Source organism: Miniopterus natalensis, chromosome 6 (genome assembly GCF_054644295.1).
Source record: "Miniopterus natalensis isolate mMinNat1 chromosome 6, mMinNat1.hap1, whole genome shotgun sequence".
NCBI lineage: Eukaryota > Metazoa > Chordata > Mammalia > Chiroptera > Miniopteridae > Miniopterus > Miniopterus natalensis.
Window position 1 is genome coordinate 66,112,417 of NC_142086.1, and position 21,305 is coordinate 66,133,721.

Genomic DNA, 21,305 nt, shown 5'->3' on the forward strand with positions numbered 1-21,305 from the left:
CTGTATATATATAAAAAAACACACCAGGACATTTAAACAAAGTGACACAGATCATCAGCAGATCAACTGGGAATGACGGCTCAATCAAACAATTGTAGGTTGAGAATTTCCACAAGGCAGCCCTGCAGCAGCCAAGCCAAATTTGTTTAGTATACATGAGTTAGCTGCTTAGGAACATTCGCTCTGCTGCATGCCAGATGATGCCTTTCCTGGGTAAACATCCATTCAGCAGCATATACCCATCCATGAAAGTGTTGGCGTGATTTTGATCATTTCTCTTGGACTCCTGAAATTATGACTTCATTCCACTGGCAGCCAAGTACCAAACCCACACATGCACCATTTAGGCTAAAATAAAGGGGAGGGGAAGCTATATACTTATTTCAAAATGTAATATAACCACCCAAAAGGTAGAAGAAACTCTGTAAAATTGACAGCCCATTTCACTTTTCTGACAAGCAATAAAGCAAGCATCATTAAAATGGATGTCAAATTACAGGGCAGGGAAGCAGCAGGGAAAATACCTACGTTGTTCTTGGTGCTTGAAATAGCATGTGGCATATTTATCCTACCTCAGTCTAAACTTGGAGAAATTCCTTTTTGGGGTAGGGGGTTGGGAGCTCATTTATTAAATTGGAATTTCAGAATCAGATCCCAACTAAGTGAGAACACTTGAATTATTTGGGGCAGGGCGTCTAAAAATGTGTCTTATTATTTCTTGTATTTAAGCAATTATTTTCTTTTTAAAGGTGTTACTGAAAGAATGGAAAATTCTGTTGAGCACAATCTTGAATCCTAGAACAAAAGAGTTTAGCATTTATAAAAATACAGAAACAAGAACCAAAACTTTCTGGTAGAAATTTCAAACTCTGTGCTTGCTCTCACCGGCTATTGTGAAATCCAGCTTGCGTTGTGCACGGTTCAGCTCAATGTTCTAGTTTATTAACCAAAAGCCTCTCTTTCTGTTTCCATTCAACTAGGAAATCCTCAATTTGGGGGAAATTTTCAAACAGAAAGCTTAAGAATTCCATTTTTGCGGGGGAGGGGGTAATTATCTGAAATTTGTTGGAAGAGATCATTGTTTCCAAACCTTTAACCGCCTCTAGAAGGGCACTTGGCAACTAGCGTTTGCTTGAGCAAGTTTTCTGGATGGTCAGTCGTTTAGAAATCCCCTAGAAAATGGTCCTTTTCCAGGGGTGGCAATGACTTTTGTGGATAACGGCTTCTTTTGAAATCTGTTTAAGATTCAGAGCTAGGTGAGCTACAAAGTGCAGCTTTCAAAAATGAAACTCCTCATAAAGAGCGTTTTCTAAAGTTGATTCCATTTGAATTTGAGCATCTACTATATTCACAGCACTGGAGGGAGGGTTTAAAGATGATTGAGACATGACCCTTGCCCTCAAGTCGCTGAAAATCAAAATGGGAAAATACACGTGAAAACAACTAACGATAACAACACTGGGGTAAGGCCAGAGGATATGTTTTGAGATGCACTTTATATTCTCTGGAATCTACAGAGGAAGGAGCTCACTCTGGTTGGGGAGGTGGTGGACATGGGGAGTGGGAACCCTTAGCAGATGAAATGGCAATTGAATTGGGTCTGAGAGAGTTTCAATGTATAAATCTTAAAGGCTGCCTCCTCCAGGAGGCCTTCCCTACCCAAAGTTGTCACTCACCCCCACATTTCAAAGTGTTTTATTTTCGTCTGAGCACCTAAAACTGTCTCATAGTCTCCATCTATGTGTTGGTTTCCTTTCTCCCCCTTCCCAACAGGCTTTAAGATTCATGTGAGCAGGGCCATTGTCGGTCTAGGTCACTGCTCCATCCCTAGCTCTCAGAACAAGGGAAGGTTATTCTAGATCAGAAGGTTGTCAAGGAAAACAATACAGAGAACCCCAATTCCACAGGATATTTGCGGACACAGAATAGATTCTTGTGGCTAGATTAAAGGATGCATTAAAGGCATAAGATGGCCAAATTGATGATGACCAATCACAAAAGAACATTCTGAGGTCTCCAGAAAGTTGTGGCCAGTTTTTGAGAGGAAAGTTGATGAGCTCTAATACTCCACTCCAAAGCCTTTCTAAAATGGGTGTCAATTTTGACAACCCAGGATAAAGCTTTCTTGGGAGATGGTACAACTTCAGCAGCATACATTCAGCCATGAAAGCAGTTGTGTGATATGTTCTTCAATCCCTTTACCCAGAGTTTAAAAATGGGATACAGGGAATTGTTCTATTATTAATATTAAAGTGCCCCCAAATGTGGATGAATGGGTGCCAGTTTTTAAATCCCTGGAGAAAACATTAATGTAAGTGTACACTAATGACTTTAGTTTGGGGCAGAATAACCTTAGGGCAAGTGATTTGTTGTAAATAAAAGACTTTATTTAACTATAAATGAAAATGGAGAGCACTAACTTGCCATGTTACCACATGTATTTACTCCAACAATGATACATTTTACATAGTCCCCAGAATACTATTTGTCAAAGCAGCTCCCAGGTATTGGGATGAACCGAAAGCTCTCAAAGCGCTGACTGATCGCTCTTTGCTAGCAGCCCACGAGGATCACATAGCCACTCCAAAATCAACAGCCTGGAAGAAAATGATACGAGGCTTGAAACAAAGGCTGGAATGTTAGGGTAGCAACTCCCTTACATTGCACTGCAGTAAATATGTCAACTAATACTCATTAATGTCTAGAGTCGTGATCTGGTAAGAGCATGGAATGAACTGCATATGACAATTCAGTTTCCTACCCCCAAAGGAGCCCTAGCTACTCCTCACTTTTGCATAATAAAGCTTTGAGGGAACGCTAGGTGGGTTTGCCTGTTTCCCTACCTACTGAACTTCAAACACTGAGAAATGTTACCAAGGTAGTGTAATGTATGTACAGCCTGGGAGTACCTATCTCTATCTTCATCCATCAGCCCAGGCCTAGGAGGTCTTTTGGAGGTTCACCAACTACACCTCAGTAATGGAAGCTCTTTATGTTCTTTTATCTGCCAGGTGTCTCACAGCACAGCCTCTTTTTGAAGCAATGGAATGGGATATTTGTGGGGGGAATTAAACTGCCCTATCCAAGAGATAGAGAAAGAGATAAATTAATTCCATAACTTTTTTCTTCTTCGTATTTTGGGCTGAAATCATGGAAAAAGTTGATCATTTCCCATCATAAAATACTGCTTATTGTTCATTGGCCAATAATGCCTCTTTCAAATATAAACCTTCCTCCAACCTTATTAAGTCCAGGCTATTTCCCGCATTATCATAGAAATCTTGGCAAGGGAGCACTCTGGAATGAGCTCATCTTTTTATACCATGTCAGTGACCACATTGATCTTTTTTTACATTGGGTTTCAACAAGTGTTTATTGAGAGATTTATTGACATGGGAGTGACAGAGAATGAGTTGTTTGTGAACCATTTCATCACTTTTGTTGTATCTGAATGCAGGTAGACCTGAAAAACACTGACCTTTATGAGCTGTCACCTGAGAAGCAGAGGCTTGAGAACCTTTTCTAATAATGATAATGACTTTTGACATTTGTATTTTCCCCTGAAGTTTACAAAAGATGCTCAAATTCATTATTTCTTCTGATTCTTACTGCATTTTTGCATCATAAGTATTTTTAAAAAGTCTTGTCTAGTAGAAATATAAATGTGAGCCATTAACAGTAATTTCAACATTTTTGGTAGCCAATTAAAACAAGTAAAAAGAAACAGGTAGAATTAATTTTACTAATATATTTTATTTAACCCATTATATTCAAAATTGTATTATTTCAGTATGTAATCAATAAAAAAATTATCAACTAGATATTTTGCAATTTTTTGTGTGCTAAGTTTTAAAAGTCTGGTGTATAATTTTAAACTTACAGCATATCTCAATTTAAAGTAGCTGCATTGCAAATGCTCAGTTGCCACATGTGTCTAGTGGCTACCACGGCGGGCAAAAATCAGTATGAATAGAGAAACGGAGGCTCGAATGAATTAAAGGGCTTTCTGGGCTCACATAACTAGTTAGGTGTAGTGTTTTGGCTTAAAAGGAATTGCCTTAGGTCTGTGGTTTGCAGATTATCTGATTGAACTATGTCCAAATAAATGTGTAAATTAACTTGTGATATTAGTGGTTGAGACTATAGAACAGAAAGGTGGAGATATGATGAAGGATATATATATATACACACACACACACATATATATACAGATGTATATATCTATATATATATAGATATATATAGATATACACACACACACACACACATATATGTAGGGATTCTTTATTGCTAGTGGTAGAAACGCCATAGAATTTGTATTATTAAAAATAAGCTCCATATGAAATTTGGATGCACAGCCTGGTTTGGGATAGCTGCTCTGGTCTCTGAACTCCTTTAAGGCTCATCTTTGCATTTACCCATTCCTATACTTACTTGTTAATTTAACAAGCTTATTAAACATACACTATATGCCAGGCAGTACACTTATTGCTGAGGATGCAGCTGGCAGAGTCCCTAACCTCGTCAAGCTTGCATCCTACAGCCTACAAGATACGGCTGGCTCAGAGCAGGTGGTGCAGTAAATGCTGGTAGAATTAAATTTAGTTGGCCATATTTGATATTGATTTACCAATCTCCCTTCCCAGGGGACTCAGTAAAAATCCTGAGAAAAGGACCTAAGTATGGGTTACCTATATAACGATTTTTTGTCTATTTTTATTCCTTTTATAACAAATATATTTGAAGAGGTTGCAATGTGAGGAGGACATGGTACAAACTGAGAATTGATGCCACTTGGTTAAATTCATCTATTAGCATCTTGAGCATTTGGTGTGTGTGTGTTTGTGTGTACACACATGTGTGTGTGCACAAGTATGTGCAGATTCAGCATGCACTTTCCCTTCCTGAAGCAGGACACGTTTATGTATCCTTAAACAGGCCGAGGGCACAATACGTGTGATGCCTTGGGTACACTTACGTTAAAATTTTTCAATTTAGAGAAGGGTAAGGAGGTACCACTCATTGCTTCCAACTGGCTGGCTCTGGCTGAGGTTTTTCAAGTCAACAATTACACTGAATTATTATTCCGAGCAAGAAACTGCCGGGGATTCCGCAGGAAGCAGACACTCATGCTCCCTGCCCCATCGCCTTACAGTTGAGCGGCGGTTGGGGGGAGGTATGCTTGAGTAAGCTTCCCCACGGGGCTCACTTGAATTTGGGGTGTGCCATCCCATGACCCTTTTATGACTCACGACACATTGAAACAAGGTTTTTGTTTGTTTGTTTGTTTCATGTGTATGTTTTGACTTGAGGCATATAATGCTGTTGGTTGGAAGAATGTATAATGTGCTTCTTTTCCACCTGGAAGAAAGAGTGTCTGCTCAGCTGGCTTTTCTTCAGCCAAGTATTTTCATTTGACCTTTCAATCTGGTTAAACTTTGAAGAAAAATGCAGATATAGCCTACTGTTTGAAATGCTGTAGAGATCCAGGAGCGTTAATTTAAAAATTCATAAATCCTTTGTACTATGCAAATTAATGACCTTTTTTCCAGGTGACTTATTTTGCCTTAACTATGTCCAAATAAATGTGTTTATTTCAGAGAACTCAATGCTACCCAAAACTGACATGTTAAGCATCTCCCATGGCTTATAATATGTACAAGAGATGTGGACCACCCTCTGTTTTCTCATTATGCCAAATAATGGAAAGTGGAAATCACTCTAATCCCTTCTTCTGTGTCTGCTGTACCTCTGCAAATATGATAAACTCAATCCAATTAAAAGTCATTACCTCTCCAAGGCTCAGCCGCAGTCTATAACCTTTTGTTTCACAATCCTTTCGATTACCTGTCTTCATCTCAAGTAGAATTTCTAGCCATCTTCCCCCTCAGTTTTCTTAAAGAAGAGTATCACTTTTAGTGTTGAATATCGTAGTCTTATTTTCTGAACCATTCACTTGACTGTTTGCAATGGAGCTTTATATTATACAAGTTCATTCTTCCTGGGCATTTGTCTTATCTCTCTGACTAGATTGTAAGTCTTTTGAAATCTGCAATTTCACTTTATTCTTCTTAGTGACCCCCATGGTGCTTTACATATAAAAATCTTGCTAAGATTTAAAAGTGATGATGCATATTAAAAAGTTGAATGAAGTAAATCTGTTAATAAAACAATAACACAGCAAACCAACAAAAGCCACAGCACAAAGCTTATTAAGTTATGCTATAATTATTCCATAGACTTCAGGTATCTCTCCTACCCCATGGATCTTCTTTATGTTATATACTTTTGATAGAATTAAAACATTTCCATTTTCCCCCTCTCAAACAGTCATAGTTTACATGTATTGATCCACAAATCCACAATATAATTGAATCAGCAAGTATCTTAGATGTTAAGGTGAGTAAATTGATAATTTTCTGTCTTCTTTAGCTTTGAGATTCTACCATGCTATGAAAAATGGGTATTTCAATCAATTATCCTGAGGTTGTAGCAACATGACACCAAAAGATCTTATTTAACTTAATTAGCATAGCTATAACCTATTAAAACAAGCAGTTTGTTAAAGGTGGTTTATTGGAAAAATCCATAAAGTTATCAGCAAAAGCACAAACCAAAATCACAGATGTTGTTTATTGTGGAGAGTAATACCTGGATTTAAATGAGTCATTTTATATAATGTTGATATAAATGGGCAGCAAAATATTTGATATATACACCATTAAATATGAATTTACAAATATCTGGGTTTTTGGTATTCCTTTTTACAAAGCACCTTAATGAATAAATAGCTCCTGTTTTAGAATTTTTCCCCCACTATATAAATACAGCTCTCAAAATTTGTTTTGCTACTTTGGCTTTGGTTAAATTGCTTTGACTATCATAGGCATATATAAATATTATTTGGAAAAGGACCATAATTTTTGGAGAAGTCTGGGACAGCAGAAATCAGTAGTACTACCATTTCCTATGATGACTCTTACTTTAGATTGGAAATTCTAGAGTGGTCTTGCCAGTCTTCTCTCTGAACACAGCACTGTTCTGAGGTCAACCAGGACTCTCTCTGGTTTCTTTGGCACAACTTTCCATTCAAACTGGAAGAGAGATGTGGTTTGGGTCAGGTTGCTGAGATTCATCGGCCTCATGGCAGTCCCACCTGCTTCACAGTAAAACTTTTAGTCTTTGTCAATGATATAGACCATGCAGAAATGCATTCTTACTAGTGACATGACAAGGAACCATCCACTTCTCCATGCAGTTTGCTCCGGGCTTATTTTGTAATGGAAATGTGGGCAATGCGGTTTTAGAATCTGCTGGTTTTAGAAGCAGTGGGAGTAAATCATCCCTGTTTTGATCCTCATGTTACTGTGAAGAACTTGGTGATTTTCACAAAATAAACGTGAACTAAAATTGCATTTCCACCAAGAATTGAAATAAGAAGTTTATACTTAATTTAGCACATGTATAGTTTTAGTCAATCTAAGGCTAGGGGTTTCCATAAGATTGTCATGCCCAATTGCAGTTATTTATACTCAACTCTCAACAGTAATCACCCTTCCTAATTTATCTTAGAACTTATTTTATTACATTGCCTTATACTTGTTACCATCTCAGTCTTCACCGCTCAACTCTAAGTTACTCGAGGGCAGAAAAAAATTTCTTATTCATGTCTAAACCTAGCCTTAGCCATTTGCATGGTTTCAGGTACAACATGGTACCAGATAAGCGTTTTGGAATGGGTAACTAAGTAAGTCTGAGAAGTAGCGGCTTTGGCAAAGATTATAGCCCCAATACTTCAGTCATCTATTTCCTCTTTTAGTGCTACTAAAGACTACACTTTTGTAGGGTAGCCACAAAATTGGAATTGGAATGTGCATTGGAAGCATTCACGCAAAACTGGTAGAGTCGGTGACATCTGTTTAATCCTTCACTTTTCATTGTATGGAGCCCACCAAAGATTTTGAAAGTCAAATGTATATTTATTCCACAGAGGAAACTTTATCAACCAGTGCAAAAGTTTACTGGCACTAGCTGGTGATATAATGGGTAGTTTAAATCCTGCTAACTGCAAATAATTTTTCAACAGTGTTTATGATTGTGGTAGAGTTTAGTGAGGCAGAAGTATAGATAACATAAATATTTCGACAAAAGCCAATTGTACTGGAGCCATAAATAAATTAGACCCAGTTTGTAAATAAATTTAGCTTTTGCCAGCAAACATTTATAATTCTCCCTTGCTGCAAACGATAGTAATTTATATAGAAGAGGTCCTGAATGCCTTTCTTTAAAAGTCAGTTCTCATTAGGAGGCAGTGCCTGGTGCCCGTCAAGTGTCTTAGACTGTGTGACTCAATTAGACATGAAGGATACTGTACAGAGCACCCAATGCTACTAGTTATTGTACATGTTGATAATGACAACTTCCAGAGACCATGCATAGTTTGGTAGTCTATGAAGTTGTCATATTATATCATTCCCTTAAATACCTAGCTTGTGTTACCACTTAGCAATGTTGAAATTACCCCGTTTTAAATCATAAGTGCTATTTAGTGTATGTATACACATATGCATAGCACATCTGTTCATATTTTTCTGAAAACATTTTTTTATCAAAGTGTATAATGTTTTCTTAAATTTTAAAAAAACACACCTTCCTTTTATGTTTTTCAATGACATTCCATCTATCCCCATGGTTTTGAACGATTTTATGTTTACTATGATGTAGTGTTGGGAAACTCAATATGAGGGTCTGTAGAGCTTGGGATGGGGGCAGAAAATTGCACTCCTTGGAACCATCTAAATTTGGTTTATACTGAAGATACTGTATTTGCAATGGGGCCAGAGTCTAGGCTGAAATTAACCAAATCAAGGAACTTTCTTCACAGAATGACTTTAAGATCAGAAGTCATTGTTGCCTGTTACCATACCTTGTAGAGAACAGGGACCATTGTTCATTTTCAAATAAAACCCAATTTTGAGACTCCAATAAAAATTTTTTTGCACACTCTCTGGTCCTTATCAACCCAAGAGTGTGGTTAGGTTAGTGTTCTATTGCTTGTTCACATTCCATTTTATCAGCAAGCCATTGCTACAACTCCCTCTTCTGCCAGACACGCATAATTATTTTCTTTTCTGTATGGAGGACTCCTGGCTATAAGAAAGCTCTTCTGTTTTGTAGCAGTAGGGAAAGGTCTGCATCAAGTCAGCTGTGAGAATGCGTCTGAACTTACATTTACACTATTTATTCAGTTCCCCTGCACACCTATCTTTGTTTACTCTGTGGTAGAAAGTTGAGCTCAGTCTCATTTCCTTTTTGATCTTCACCTTTTGGGGGCTGTTTCGAATATTTTTACCCAGTTAATATTAGAATTCAGTCTCCTTGCTACAAAATGAATCCCCCTCCCCACCCCTCCTTCTTTTAACTTGTAACTTTTGAGCTTTGGTCTGTCCTTTGGAGGCAAAAAGGATCTCTGCCAAAAGCCACCAAGCCACACTTAGGTAATTACAATAAACAAGTTGGGGCTCTCATTTCACGTGCAGAGCGAATGAGGCAGAGCTGTGGTCAAAGGGATCCCAGTCGCTCTTCCATTAGCAGTGGCACATTAATGCGCCCTCATGCTCCCCTCCCCCCTTCAAACACTTTTTTTTTTTTTTTAAGGAAGCAAATCAGGTCACTCTTTAGCATGTGAAGAGCTGCAGCTTTCTTCTGAAACCACCATCAACAACATAAACAAATTAGAGGTAGTAAACCACACATTCTGCCCACACATAAACCACAGTCCTCACCAGAGGGCAGTCTACTTAATGTGAGAATAACAGCCCAGTTTTATAAGCCTCTACTGGGAATAAATTCCAGTTTCACTGGTTAGAGCAAAGTTAAAGCCAGAGTACAGTCTCTCCTAGGTTACACGTCGGGAGAGACCAAACTAATTCTCAAAGTGTCTTTCCAGGAAATATATTTTATAAGCTTTTCGTACCCCAAACCTTGACCGTCCTTTGGCTTTCATTACACAGAACGGGCATTGCTTGAGTGGAGTGGACATGGGGCTGAACTTGTCTGTGTGTTTATTTTATGGATAGGAAAACAGGGACTCTGACTCTCAAGGTTACTCTGGGCACTGGAGACATATTGCTGAATCCAGACCGCCACGTCAGGGCTTATGCCACTCCTGCTGTCCCCAAATGCAAGTGGCATAGTTTACAGTCCCCATCTTGACCCATATGGGAGCTGTAAAATATCCTCTATACCTTCCTGATGCTGATAGGCTTCCTTTTCTGACAATGGTTAGTCCTCAACTAATGTGTCCAACCCTAAACTAATGTGTTCCGTCATCAGTAAATTCCTGCCTGTGATAGTCTTTTCTTAAATACCTGTTTAAACAGTAATTTAGATAAGAGTGTCCCATTTGTGTGCAACAGGAAATGCCTGCCTTCTTTTAGATACGCTGGCAAATAATTACTGTAGATACGGTTTGAATACTGAAAGGCTGTACTCTGGTCATTTCAGACTGCCCGAGGAGTCACCACCCAGTCTGCTGCTGCATAATTTCAGGGTATTTCTGTTTTATCCAAAATGAATCTGAAGGAAAATCACTTTGGGGTTATAAAAAGCTTATGAGAAAAGCCATCAGGTCAAAGGGTGCCAAAAGTCTCTTTAAAATTTGTATTACTAAAAGAAAGTCAAGGCACTTAGTTACAATGTAAAAGAAACACTATCTGATATATGTGATAAGTCTGCTCTTACCTGGTCCGTTCACTCTAGTGGGTCTTGGTGATCATGGTGCCCTAACAACAGAATGCGCCAAACATTAACCAGGTCATGTTTTTCCTTGGAGTAGTGCTCACAGAGGTTTAATGTCCTTATTTTAGCTGTTTTAGATTCTGTAAATAGATACCAAAGGGCTTTACTGATACTTTAACTATGAATTTTCTAGAAATTTCTTTCCATAACCATTTTTCAAAAGCTTAGCTCCATCTCTGTAGAGGAACTTTTGGAAGTGGCCAAAAGCATTTTGTAACAGCTTAGAAGCTACCAGTTTAAGTCCCAAACCATGCTTGTTTAGTGACCTGTCTGTGAAATTCCTAAGAAGGTGGAGAGACTCTCAATCAGATTTAAAAGCCACAAGAACAAACAAGGGATATGCCACATGCTATGAGACAGATACATGTTTGCTCATTGATTTGGTCCCTTACTTGCGGTTCGTGTGATGGTCTTTGCCATCTTCCTTGTTTGACTCCCCACACTCTTTCATACCTTTTGGGACTTCTTGATAGCCCCCAAAGGAAATACTTTCGGGAGACGCTGGGAGAAAAGTTCCATCAGGAAGAGGTGGAATAGCATGGCACGAGGAAGCAGCAAATACTAGACATGCAAGGAAGCTTAAAAGGTCATGAAAAAAATTCCATGTGCCAAGCCATGTTGATAGACTAGCTCACAAAAATAATGGTCTCTAGAGACATGGAGTCTACAAATGCAGTTTAGTGTCAAAAGATGCATGGAGGTCTATTTTCTTCTCACCTCCCTCCGGAGGCAGCACTTTCTGAAGACCATATCCATCAGCAGCTTCTCATTTCCATAGATGCCTCGACTGTGTAAGCCTGTCCCTCTGGACCCTGACGACAGTCCTTCAAAGCCAGTTTAAGTCAGTTTTCTGGAAATTCATTTTCCTTACTTTTACCAGTTTCCTTTCTTCCTTTCTTTGGGATCTTAAATTTCATTATCTTGGGGCCATTCTCACAGAATATTCTGCTGGCCAGCTCGGAGCCTTCTTCTTTGTTCTGCTTGTGCGTCTGGCATTACTTGGGCCCCACCCTTTCCCCCCAGCCCAGCCCAGCCCAGCCCAGCACGTGTTTATTGGCCGTGTTGCTGGTGCACAGAGCTGGCTCCCGGGGTCCTCTGCCTCCTCACAAACAGGCCGCTGTAACCGCTCTGGAATTGTCCTAACAAGGGAAGGAGAGCATGTCCGGTTTGAATTTGGGAAGGAAATTGATGTCTTCCCCCTCCCTTCCCTGCCCCACCATTAGCAGGCACCGACTCATGGACTCGTGTTCATGTGCTCACGTCCTACCAGGAGGTCCCTGGTGGGGCCTGAGGTTTGGCAGCGCCTCTCCCTTCCTAGCGCTGGGCACGCATCCTCCGCTCTCAGCCACGTGTAATCCTTCCTGTCTGCTTGCAAGTTGGGCACAAAGTACTGGCGCTTGGGCCCACCCTCTTCTTTAGTAGCAATTAACCTTTACTACAGAGCTTCCTTTGAAGTTTGCTCATGTTTTTATTACAAAACTGCAATGAGGAACATAATGGGGGGAAATGTCTAAATTTCTGAGTTACCTAATCTGTTCAATTCCCTAGCTGGTCTCCTCCTGGCCGTTGTTTCTTGTAGTTATGATCTCAACCAGTCTGCCTGAGATCTCAAACCATGTTTCTGTCTCAGCCTATTTTTAAGATTAGTGAGCTATTACACACACGCACACACACACACTGCAAATGCCCATGGTTGTTTTATATGCATGTGTATACAGCGAGTGTAAAGAAGTGATTTCTTGCTTAGCACCTACAGAAATCAGCCTTGCTTTGTTTTCTCACTACACATCTCTGCTTTTAATATTAGTATTAAGCTCTGTTTATTTGTTAAATATTTTCTATCAATGAACTAATGTGAAGAGTAGAAAGAAAAAATATTTATGTTAGTATCATTAATGATAATGCTGAGTGATAAGTATTATGACGGGTACTGAATTGCTATTAATGGTGAAACTTAGGATTTTGAATGGCATCTGCCCAGAAGATTTGCAGTTAAACTAGGCAGAGAGGCCAAGTGAAACAAATGGTGAGTTATATAAAACCCACAAAAAGAGAAGGCATTTTAGGCCAGCCTTGCAAATAAGAACCAAAGAATTACGAGTGAAATGGCTTTTTTTTTTTTTTCCTAGCTTGCTGCTCACAGGAGCTCAAATAAATGAAATCATTTTTCTCTGCTTTTCACTCAGCAGTAAATCATTGGAGATCCAAGGTTGGTAGAAAAGCAACTATGAAACTCAAAGAAAATACAAGAGAATCTTCTTTTTTGCCCCTTAGCATGGGTAAGGACTTTCTAAGAAAAATGTAAAAATCACAAAAGAAAAATAGGCTGCATTCCTTAAAAGTTAAAATTTTTATACAACAAAACCATCATTAAATAAAAAAGCAAATGATAATTGATTTACTGAGGAGAGAGCAAAGATTATATCAAAACACTAATTTCTTTATTATTAATAAAACAGACTGGTAAAAGCCCAATTAAAAATGGACAAAAACAACAAATAATTTGCAAAGGAAGAAATATGAATGACAAAAACATTTCGTCTCATTAATCACTGAGATGTGAATTAAAGCGAGAATAAATATATAATCTTTTCCATTGTGTTAATAAATTTTAAAAACAAGACATAATAATAAATACCAATATGGTTGGTAGGAGTATAAATTAGTATACAACTCTGCAAAGCAATCTGTCAATATTCAGTAAGCTTTCTTATAAGAAACTAACCTAAGGAAATTAAGATGGACAAATAAAAATATTTACATGAAAGAATGTTCCTTTCAGTGGTATTTATAGTATCAGAAAATTAGAAGCAACATAAATAAATACTATGGAAATAGTTCAGTTATTGTGAATTTATATAATGGAATATTATACACCAATTAACTGTAGTTTTAGAAAATATTTTTAAAAACGTGTGTTCATAACAATATATCAAGTGAAAAAAAACCCAGATAAGCAAACTATTCACATAATATGGCCACGATTTTGAAAAAAACAAAGCAACTTTAAAACACATTTTAAAAAATTTGCCTAAGAGTAAAAGGGAGGACTGGATTTGGATGCCTGGGTGCTGGTCTCAGTTAATTTTGGCTGTAGTGGTTAGTATCCTTGAGTAGCAGCTTCCAGATTTGCAAGTTGGATTGAGAGCATCAAAATGCGAAAATACAGATACATTTATGAAGGCAATTATTATTACCAACATTATTTATGAAATTTCCTCTTCGCAGATTCTGATTTGTTTTCAAAATGGAAGTCACCTCCAGTGGAAACCTATGTTATTCAAAGAGTCATAGAAAGAAATGTAATCTAATTCAAGTGTGTGCTCTTGCTGGGTCTCTGGGGATATTAGAACACTTAAAATTTGAATTGAAGAGGTTGATTTCCAAGAGCTTTTCCCAAGTCATTTGCCTCTGTCTAACAATAAACTCGTCTTTCAGTCCTCACTCAATTAATGACACACCGAAAGGATGCATGAAACAAATTCCAGTAGCAGGCAGCTCAGCTCCAAGAAGTTACAAGGGTTATTTATCTTTATGGACCACTGATGTATATAGCATTTATTACCTGATACTTACCTATTGTAAATGTGCCCAATCTGTCAGTGTGATATCTCAGCAATGCTTTAATTAACTATAGCTAGAGCTCAGGGAGAGGATCTACAATTTTTTTCTCCAATAACAGAGATTTAATGGAGATATGATAATTGAGGTAGTTTATCATTTAGATGAAATGTTTTACCCGCTTTTCAGATAGTTCTTGAGTAACTTACATGAATGCATGAATTTATTTCGGTTTATGCAAATATTCAATGCAGTGTGAGAAACTGCATTTACTGTTGAAAATTTCATAATGCTAGATTACATTAAAATTTTGTGGTATGTTTTGATACATAAAACTCAGCAGGTTTATAGTTCCTTTCTTTGTCACCACAGCCCTTTTTATATTTAATTCTTTTTACATTTAATTCTGATGTCACTAGATTAACAGTGGCTTGAAAACAAGTCATCCGAGGGTGCATATACATTTAATGCCTTCATGTGGATGAATGGGACCCTGAGTCTGTCTCCAGGATTTGCTGGACCTATATAAGTTGTTCTTTAGGTTTAATTAGAATTTTTCTGCCATTGTAAGCAGAATTGCACTCAGGCTTTAAATTCAAATTCTTCTGTGCGGCAGCCTGGGCACACGTGTATTTGGTCTCCACAGGAATTGAAATCCAAATACATTCATTTAAATTATGCATTGGGAGAGTTTGTGGGAAATTCAAAGGTCATGGATCAGCTATGCTAGTGGGAGGGCCCAGATGGGTTTGTCTCTATCCCTTCCCAAGATTTGAGATCGCTTTGACGGAAGTGACGGTATGACTGATTTAACCCTTTGAGGAAATAGGGGAATTTTTACTGAACTTTAATGGATAATTAGTAGAGGAAATCTAGCTATTCATTTGGATGCCTTTTTGTTTCTTGCTGCTTAAATGAACAAGTCTACAGATTACACAATGTCTTGCAATTTATAGCACTTATTTCTCGAGAGAAACAAAATTTTCACAATGGGTGATAAATCCCTTTAAGAATCTATAAAGTAACCCCACATTTGCAGTAGTTAAATGTTACAGTTCTAAAGAGATGTTTTTTATATGTTTTTAGTTGTATCAAGAGTGCTAGTGAACTTTTGGCTCTTTGGCTGAAGTGCAAAATCTCCCTGAAGGGTAAAATAAGATAGACTTTATCAAGGGTGTATCAAGGGTGTGCGGACCCTGAAGCATATTTCTCTGAGAATATATCTTTGGGGCATTATTAGAATTGTTTCTTTTGAAGTTGTGTTTGGAGAAAAGTTTGTAATCTGTTGTGTTCCATTTCTATGGGCTTAAAGGTGCTTTTCAGGATCAAAATAGTTTCCTATTTTTGATAGAAAAATATTGATTTGATTTAATAGTTCAATAAAATTATGTGTTAGGTTAATTATCTACTTAACAAGTATATATTAAACACCTTTATGCAGATTACTTGGAGAATTCTGAGTCTTGGAGATGTGTGAGTTCTGAGTCTTCCCTGCAAGACCCTGTTTTGTAGCTGGGAATAAAAGAATCATTCATGTTAAACTCTAAGTAGCAATGCAAAGCATTATTGGATCATCGGACTGAAGGGAGAAGTTATGTAACAATTCAAGGAAGGGGGATACTTGTGTTAAATGGTATGGTGAGGGGATAAGTTGGGACTTGACCTGGGAGGATGACTAGAAGTTGGATGGGCAGGGGAGCAGAGATAGGTATCCAGGCAGGCAGAACCGCAGAGAAAATGTTCAGCTAGCTTAGAAGACAGGGGTAAGCTTTTTCTGGCCTAGGGCCTCCTATTGAAGAGCCAGAGAGAAAGGGAAAATGGTTTTAAAATGAGAGAGATTTTATTCCAAGAGTAAGAACTTTAGATTTTATCTGTGGACACTGGGAATTATTGGAGACTATATCACAGGAAAATATGTGTGCGAGAAAGATTCCTAAGTCCAGCAACATTGTAGAGGCTCAGTGTTGAGGGATACTGGAAAGAGGCTGGAGGTCTGGAAACCCATTTAGAGGACTGTTAGAAATTCATGAATGAAAATGTGGATTGAAATGAAGGTAAAAATCTTGCAAGAAGAATGGGCAGCACTTAATGACCAAATAGCTTGAAGGATGAAGGAGAGAAAATTTCCATGTTATTTTAGCACCTTGAACATGGATAACTAGGGGGAAATAGTATTCTTAATAGAAGTGGGGAAGTGGTCAGGGGACGTCATTGAGGACAGATTATATGTGCAAGATTTTGGATATACTGAACCTGAATGAGAATGAGCTTTTATTTTGGGAACAAGTGTCTCACAGGAATAAGACTGGGTCCTGGGGTTCAGTCCTGTGCTTATTCAAATGGAATTATATCATTGTTTGAATCAAGAACCAAGCACTTTGTTAGAAAGATACTTTTGCATGTACTATCACTTTGCATTTTAGAAAACTAAGAGGATTCAATACCTGATGGCAATTGTTATTGAGTGTTACAGTTAATTAATTTCTATAAAGAATCAGAGAAGGAAGTGGGGCTAGAACTTTGGTTTTCTACCCTCTAGCCCAATAAGCTGTCTTGGAAGACTTTAATAACCCATAGAACTGCAGGTTTGGGAAGATCTTAAAAGTCATGTACTCTAGTCACCGACTTGAAGCTAGAATTCCTCCATATCATTTGTACCTCTTGGTTATCCAGGCTGTCTTAGAACCCCTGCAATGGTAACTTAAGGCAACTCATTTTACCTTTGGGTGGCTCTGATTGAAATCTGTCTTCTTGCAATTTTAACCCATTTTTCTTAGTTCTCCCCTTGAAGGCCTACAAATCACATAAATCATATATAATTCTCAGTCCATAATCCTAGTAGACAAGAAACATATGTTTATTTGCTTTAAGATAGTTGAAACCCCCTTCAAGTGGTGAACTGGTAGGAAATTCAAGCTCAGTCATTATTCTTTATGGTTCCCCTCAAGCCCCCAAGAAGTTGCATAAAGAGCTTAAGATCTGGCGTGGTGTACTCCTTTACTTCAGGTGTGGGGGCTGTGCTGCTTTGGGAGTCCCTAGAGCCCTGGTGCTGAATATCCAGACTCCTAATTACTTTATCTTTCTATACCCTCCAGGGTCTTGCCATCTAACCCCACCCCCAGGGGACTACTCCATCCAGAGGCCCTCTGATTTCTTCTCCCTTTCCCCTCCAGGAACCTCCCCTAATTTCCTTAATGACTTTTGCTTTAACAAACATCCAGAGGAATCACTAGCTTCAACTAACTTTGTCTTCCCTGTGTAAGTTACTGAGGCAAGAAAATACCAAGGGCTTGGAGAAGTGTTTGAAATGGGAAAGGAAAAATAGAGAAAGGAAAAACATAAATTAATATTCTAATAAATAATCCTACCACACAAATTTAAGTCTTGTTGGACATGGCAGACTTTGGAACCTTTGACGACTCTCCTACAATTTAGTCCAAGATACCACTGCATGATACAATATTCTAACATATTGTAAAATGCTATCATCTCTCAATTTGGGATGGTTTGCAGAGTTGTAGCTACACACACTTTTGTTTCTTATCTCTACTTTATCCAGACCAATAATTAAATTGCTGATTGTTTCTCAGATGGATAATGGATTGAACTGGCCCGTGAGAGTATTATTGACAGTTGAAGATTAGCTCATCTGATTTATGGATTCACTGTAGATAAAAAAAAGAGGCAATAAGCTTCCCCCATCTGTGAATAACAGAGATTTTAATACAGGTATATTTCAATAATGATTGTCCCTGTTTTGTCTTTAAAGAAGAACAACATTATAAGGTAACTACTGAGCTGTGGGATTTTGTTTCTTCTATATTAGTAGGAATTCATGAAGTTATTATTTATTCACAGGTAATGAGTGTGTATATGGCAGCTACCCTGAAATTCCTTTGGAAGAAATGCCAGATGCAGATGGAGTAGCCAGCACGCCCTCCCTCAATATTCAAGAGCCATGCTCTCCAGCCACATCCAGCGAAGCATTCACTCCGAAGGAGGGCTCTCCTTACAAAGCCCCCATCTACATCCCAGATGACATCCCCATTCCTGCTGAGTTTGAACTGCGAGAGTCAAACATGCCTGGAGCGGGCCTAGGAATATGGACCAGAAGGAAGATTGAAGCAGGTGAAAAGTTTGGGCCTTATGTTGGAGAGCAGAGGTCAAACCTGAAAGACCCCAGTTATGGATGGGAGGTAAGAATATATTTTGAGATAACACATTTATACACATTCAGATGTGTAAAGAAGAGGTTACTGTTTATATAGCCATACTATAAGCAAATTCCATTTGTTGCAAAATGTCTTCAAATAGACCTTTAAAAGTGAACCTCCCTCACAATGTCACTTCTTGATAGAAACAAAAAGTGTTGCTTAAAGGTGTATAGATAACAGGGTGGAAAGGAACTCAACTAATGAATGGTCAAAGAATAGTACCAACTTGAAAACATCCCCAAGGGGACAAATATAGTTTCTATAGTTAACACTTGGAAATATTATATGTGGCCATCCAGATAGTGTGTGGCATAAGCAAATGAACATCGTCATGTGACATGTTTATTGTTTTCTTTGGGGGAGGCTTGGAAGATTGGAAGAAACATTTGTTTTCTTCATTTTGTGGCTGAATTAATTTGGTTCTATATGTTCATTTTGCTCTGTGTTCTTCTAATATTTTTGTCTCTCCTGATAACCCTGCTTTGATTCTACATGCTTCTAGAATGTGAGCATTGTACTAAATTCTGTGATGATTCTTTATATTCAAATTAATTTAATGAATAATTCATACATTAAAATGACAGCAAAAAAACAATATGAAAATCAGCCTCTAGTTTCAGCCATACTTCTCACAGAACCTGTCGGACAATATCTAAGAATGAGAAGTTGTGGTCTGTTTATAAAAGCTAAGTAAATTATATTTCCATAAAGACAAGCTATTCATCTGAGTTTATAATTTTGTACAGATTCAGTAGATATATATACTTCCCCATTATTTTTATAACTTCAAAACTATTGTGGTTAATTCATAGCATCATAATTTCTGGAAAGTCTGAATATCTGGAAAACTTATAGGCAATTTCTGTATTAGCTAGGAAGTGTTTTTTGGAGATGTGATTAACCTTCTGTTTTATAGTATTTCAGTTAGACTGAAAGTGGATAAACTAAATTTATTTGGTATGTTCTTTTAAAATTCATGATCATTAATAGAATATCTGGTCAGCTTTTTAAATGGAAATAAATACACAGTGGCAGGACTTAATTTCAAATATCTGTCCCTTTGCTTTTCCTGTGTCCCCTGTGATACCTGTTCAAAACGCTGGAATAACAATTCGTGTTCAAATTCTGAAGTGCCAAAAGTGAAGGTCTGGATTTAGTAGGATGACAAGACAGAAATCCTTTCTTAGTTCTGTTCTTAGCCACAGCTCTGGTAAAGGTGTAGTTTAGCTGCATTGCCTTTAGACACGTATATTGATAAGAGATTTTTAAAAACTCACTGTAGCATTCACTGATATGTGAGTCGAATACATTTTAAACCAAATGCGTAGAACTTTACGTCATGATTGTTCTCCTTGAAATAATGTCTATAAACATTCTAATAATAAGTAACTCATTAAACTTTTATTACAAAATCGCTAGAGTTAAACAACAAGTGCAGTACTTCTCGAGATTATCCAGAAGTCTTGGAGTAAAACAAAGCTTAATAATGAAATTATTTTGCCATTACAGGTCTGGTAAATGCAGGGCTGTGCCTCTTTAGACAGGATAGCTAGGGAATGGGGGATGAACTTGGAGGAAATTCTTCATCTAGAGGAAATTCAAAAATAATTATAATTTTTTCTTCTTGGAGTAAAACGTCTTCAATATACACACAGGCAAATATTTACCTCGAGAAATGTAGAGTGATTCTTTTCCTTACGTCAAAACTGAGTAATGTTTTATTGCTTGGAATTCAAGATACCTCTAAAAATAGTCCTTGACTCTTTGGCTAAAGGTCATCATTCCCTCTCTCTTCCTCAGGAATTCAGTTGGTTGTCAATTTAGTAGTTCTCTTTACCATTTTAATGGTAACCATCACTTTTGAGAATGTGGGTTTTCTGCTCTAGCTGTATTATGAACAAAACCAGAGAAAGGGCTTTCTGGCAAACTTGTTATACACAGAGGAGCGGTTGAGTTCTTGACTCTAGGGTTTTTTTCTTTTTTAATTTTACCCTAGTTAATACAAAACCCAATCATGATTACCAAGGGCACTTTTACAAAGGCATCTCACCCTACTCCTGAATGTGCATTTTTTATTTTCTTGTGTCATTTTTCCTCAACTGTAGCTGATTTCCCTCCTATTTTATTAGACAGATAGTTGTGATTAATTAGTATAAACTCTCTTTTGATACTCCTTCAGTTTAAAAAATAAAGGTCTTAGGCCAAGGAAAATAAACATGAATGGAGGAAATCCAGATTCAGCAAATGATTATTGAGGACCTACTGTGTGTCAGATTATATACTAAATGTTCCCCTACAGGAACCCAGCCAATCAGGACTGAACAAATCATGGCAATCTCTACTCCAGGACTATCCTTGCTCTTTTCTTCCTACAAAGTTCCCTTCTTGTACATTTCCTGTATAATAGGTTGTATTACCATCTGTCCAGTTGCTCAAGCCAAAAATGGGTCATCTTTGACTCTACTCTTTCCCATACCAACCATGTCTAATCATAGTCCCCATATTCTATCAAGCCTTCATTCTTTGTGCACATTGGTCTCCCTACCTAGAAGCCTCTTTTTCTTTCTCATTCTTAGCAACTTTCTATTTATTCTTCAAGTTTTCTTCTTCTACGACACCATCCCTGACCTTTCTAGTTAGAATTTAGTACTGCTTAAATGTTGTCCCACCATAGCTTCAGGTAAATTCATATGCTAAAGACCTTAAAGCCTTGTACAGCATCCAAATTAT

The 21,305-nt window shown here is 37.8% G+C and overlaps 1 protein-coding gene across 6 annotated transcripts in view; it reads left to right on the forward strand.

The window, feature by feature from the left end:
- MECOM (MDS1 and EVI1 complex locus) overlaps nucleotides 1-21,305 on the forward strand; it is a 519,304-nt gene that overhangs the window by 230,733 nt on the left and 267,266 nt on the right. For all 6 annotated transcript variants that reach the window (XM_016215706.2, XM_016215705.2, XM_016215707.2 and 3 more), the window contains one exon: nucleotides 18,220-18,557. In XM_016215706.2, the coding sequence (XP_016071192.2) occupies nucleotides 18,220-18,557 (338 nt within the window). Of the gene's footprint in view, nucleotides 1-18,219; nucleotides 18,558-21,305 lie in introns of those variants that run through there.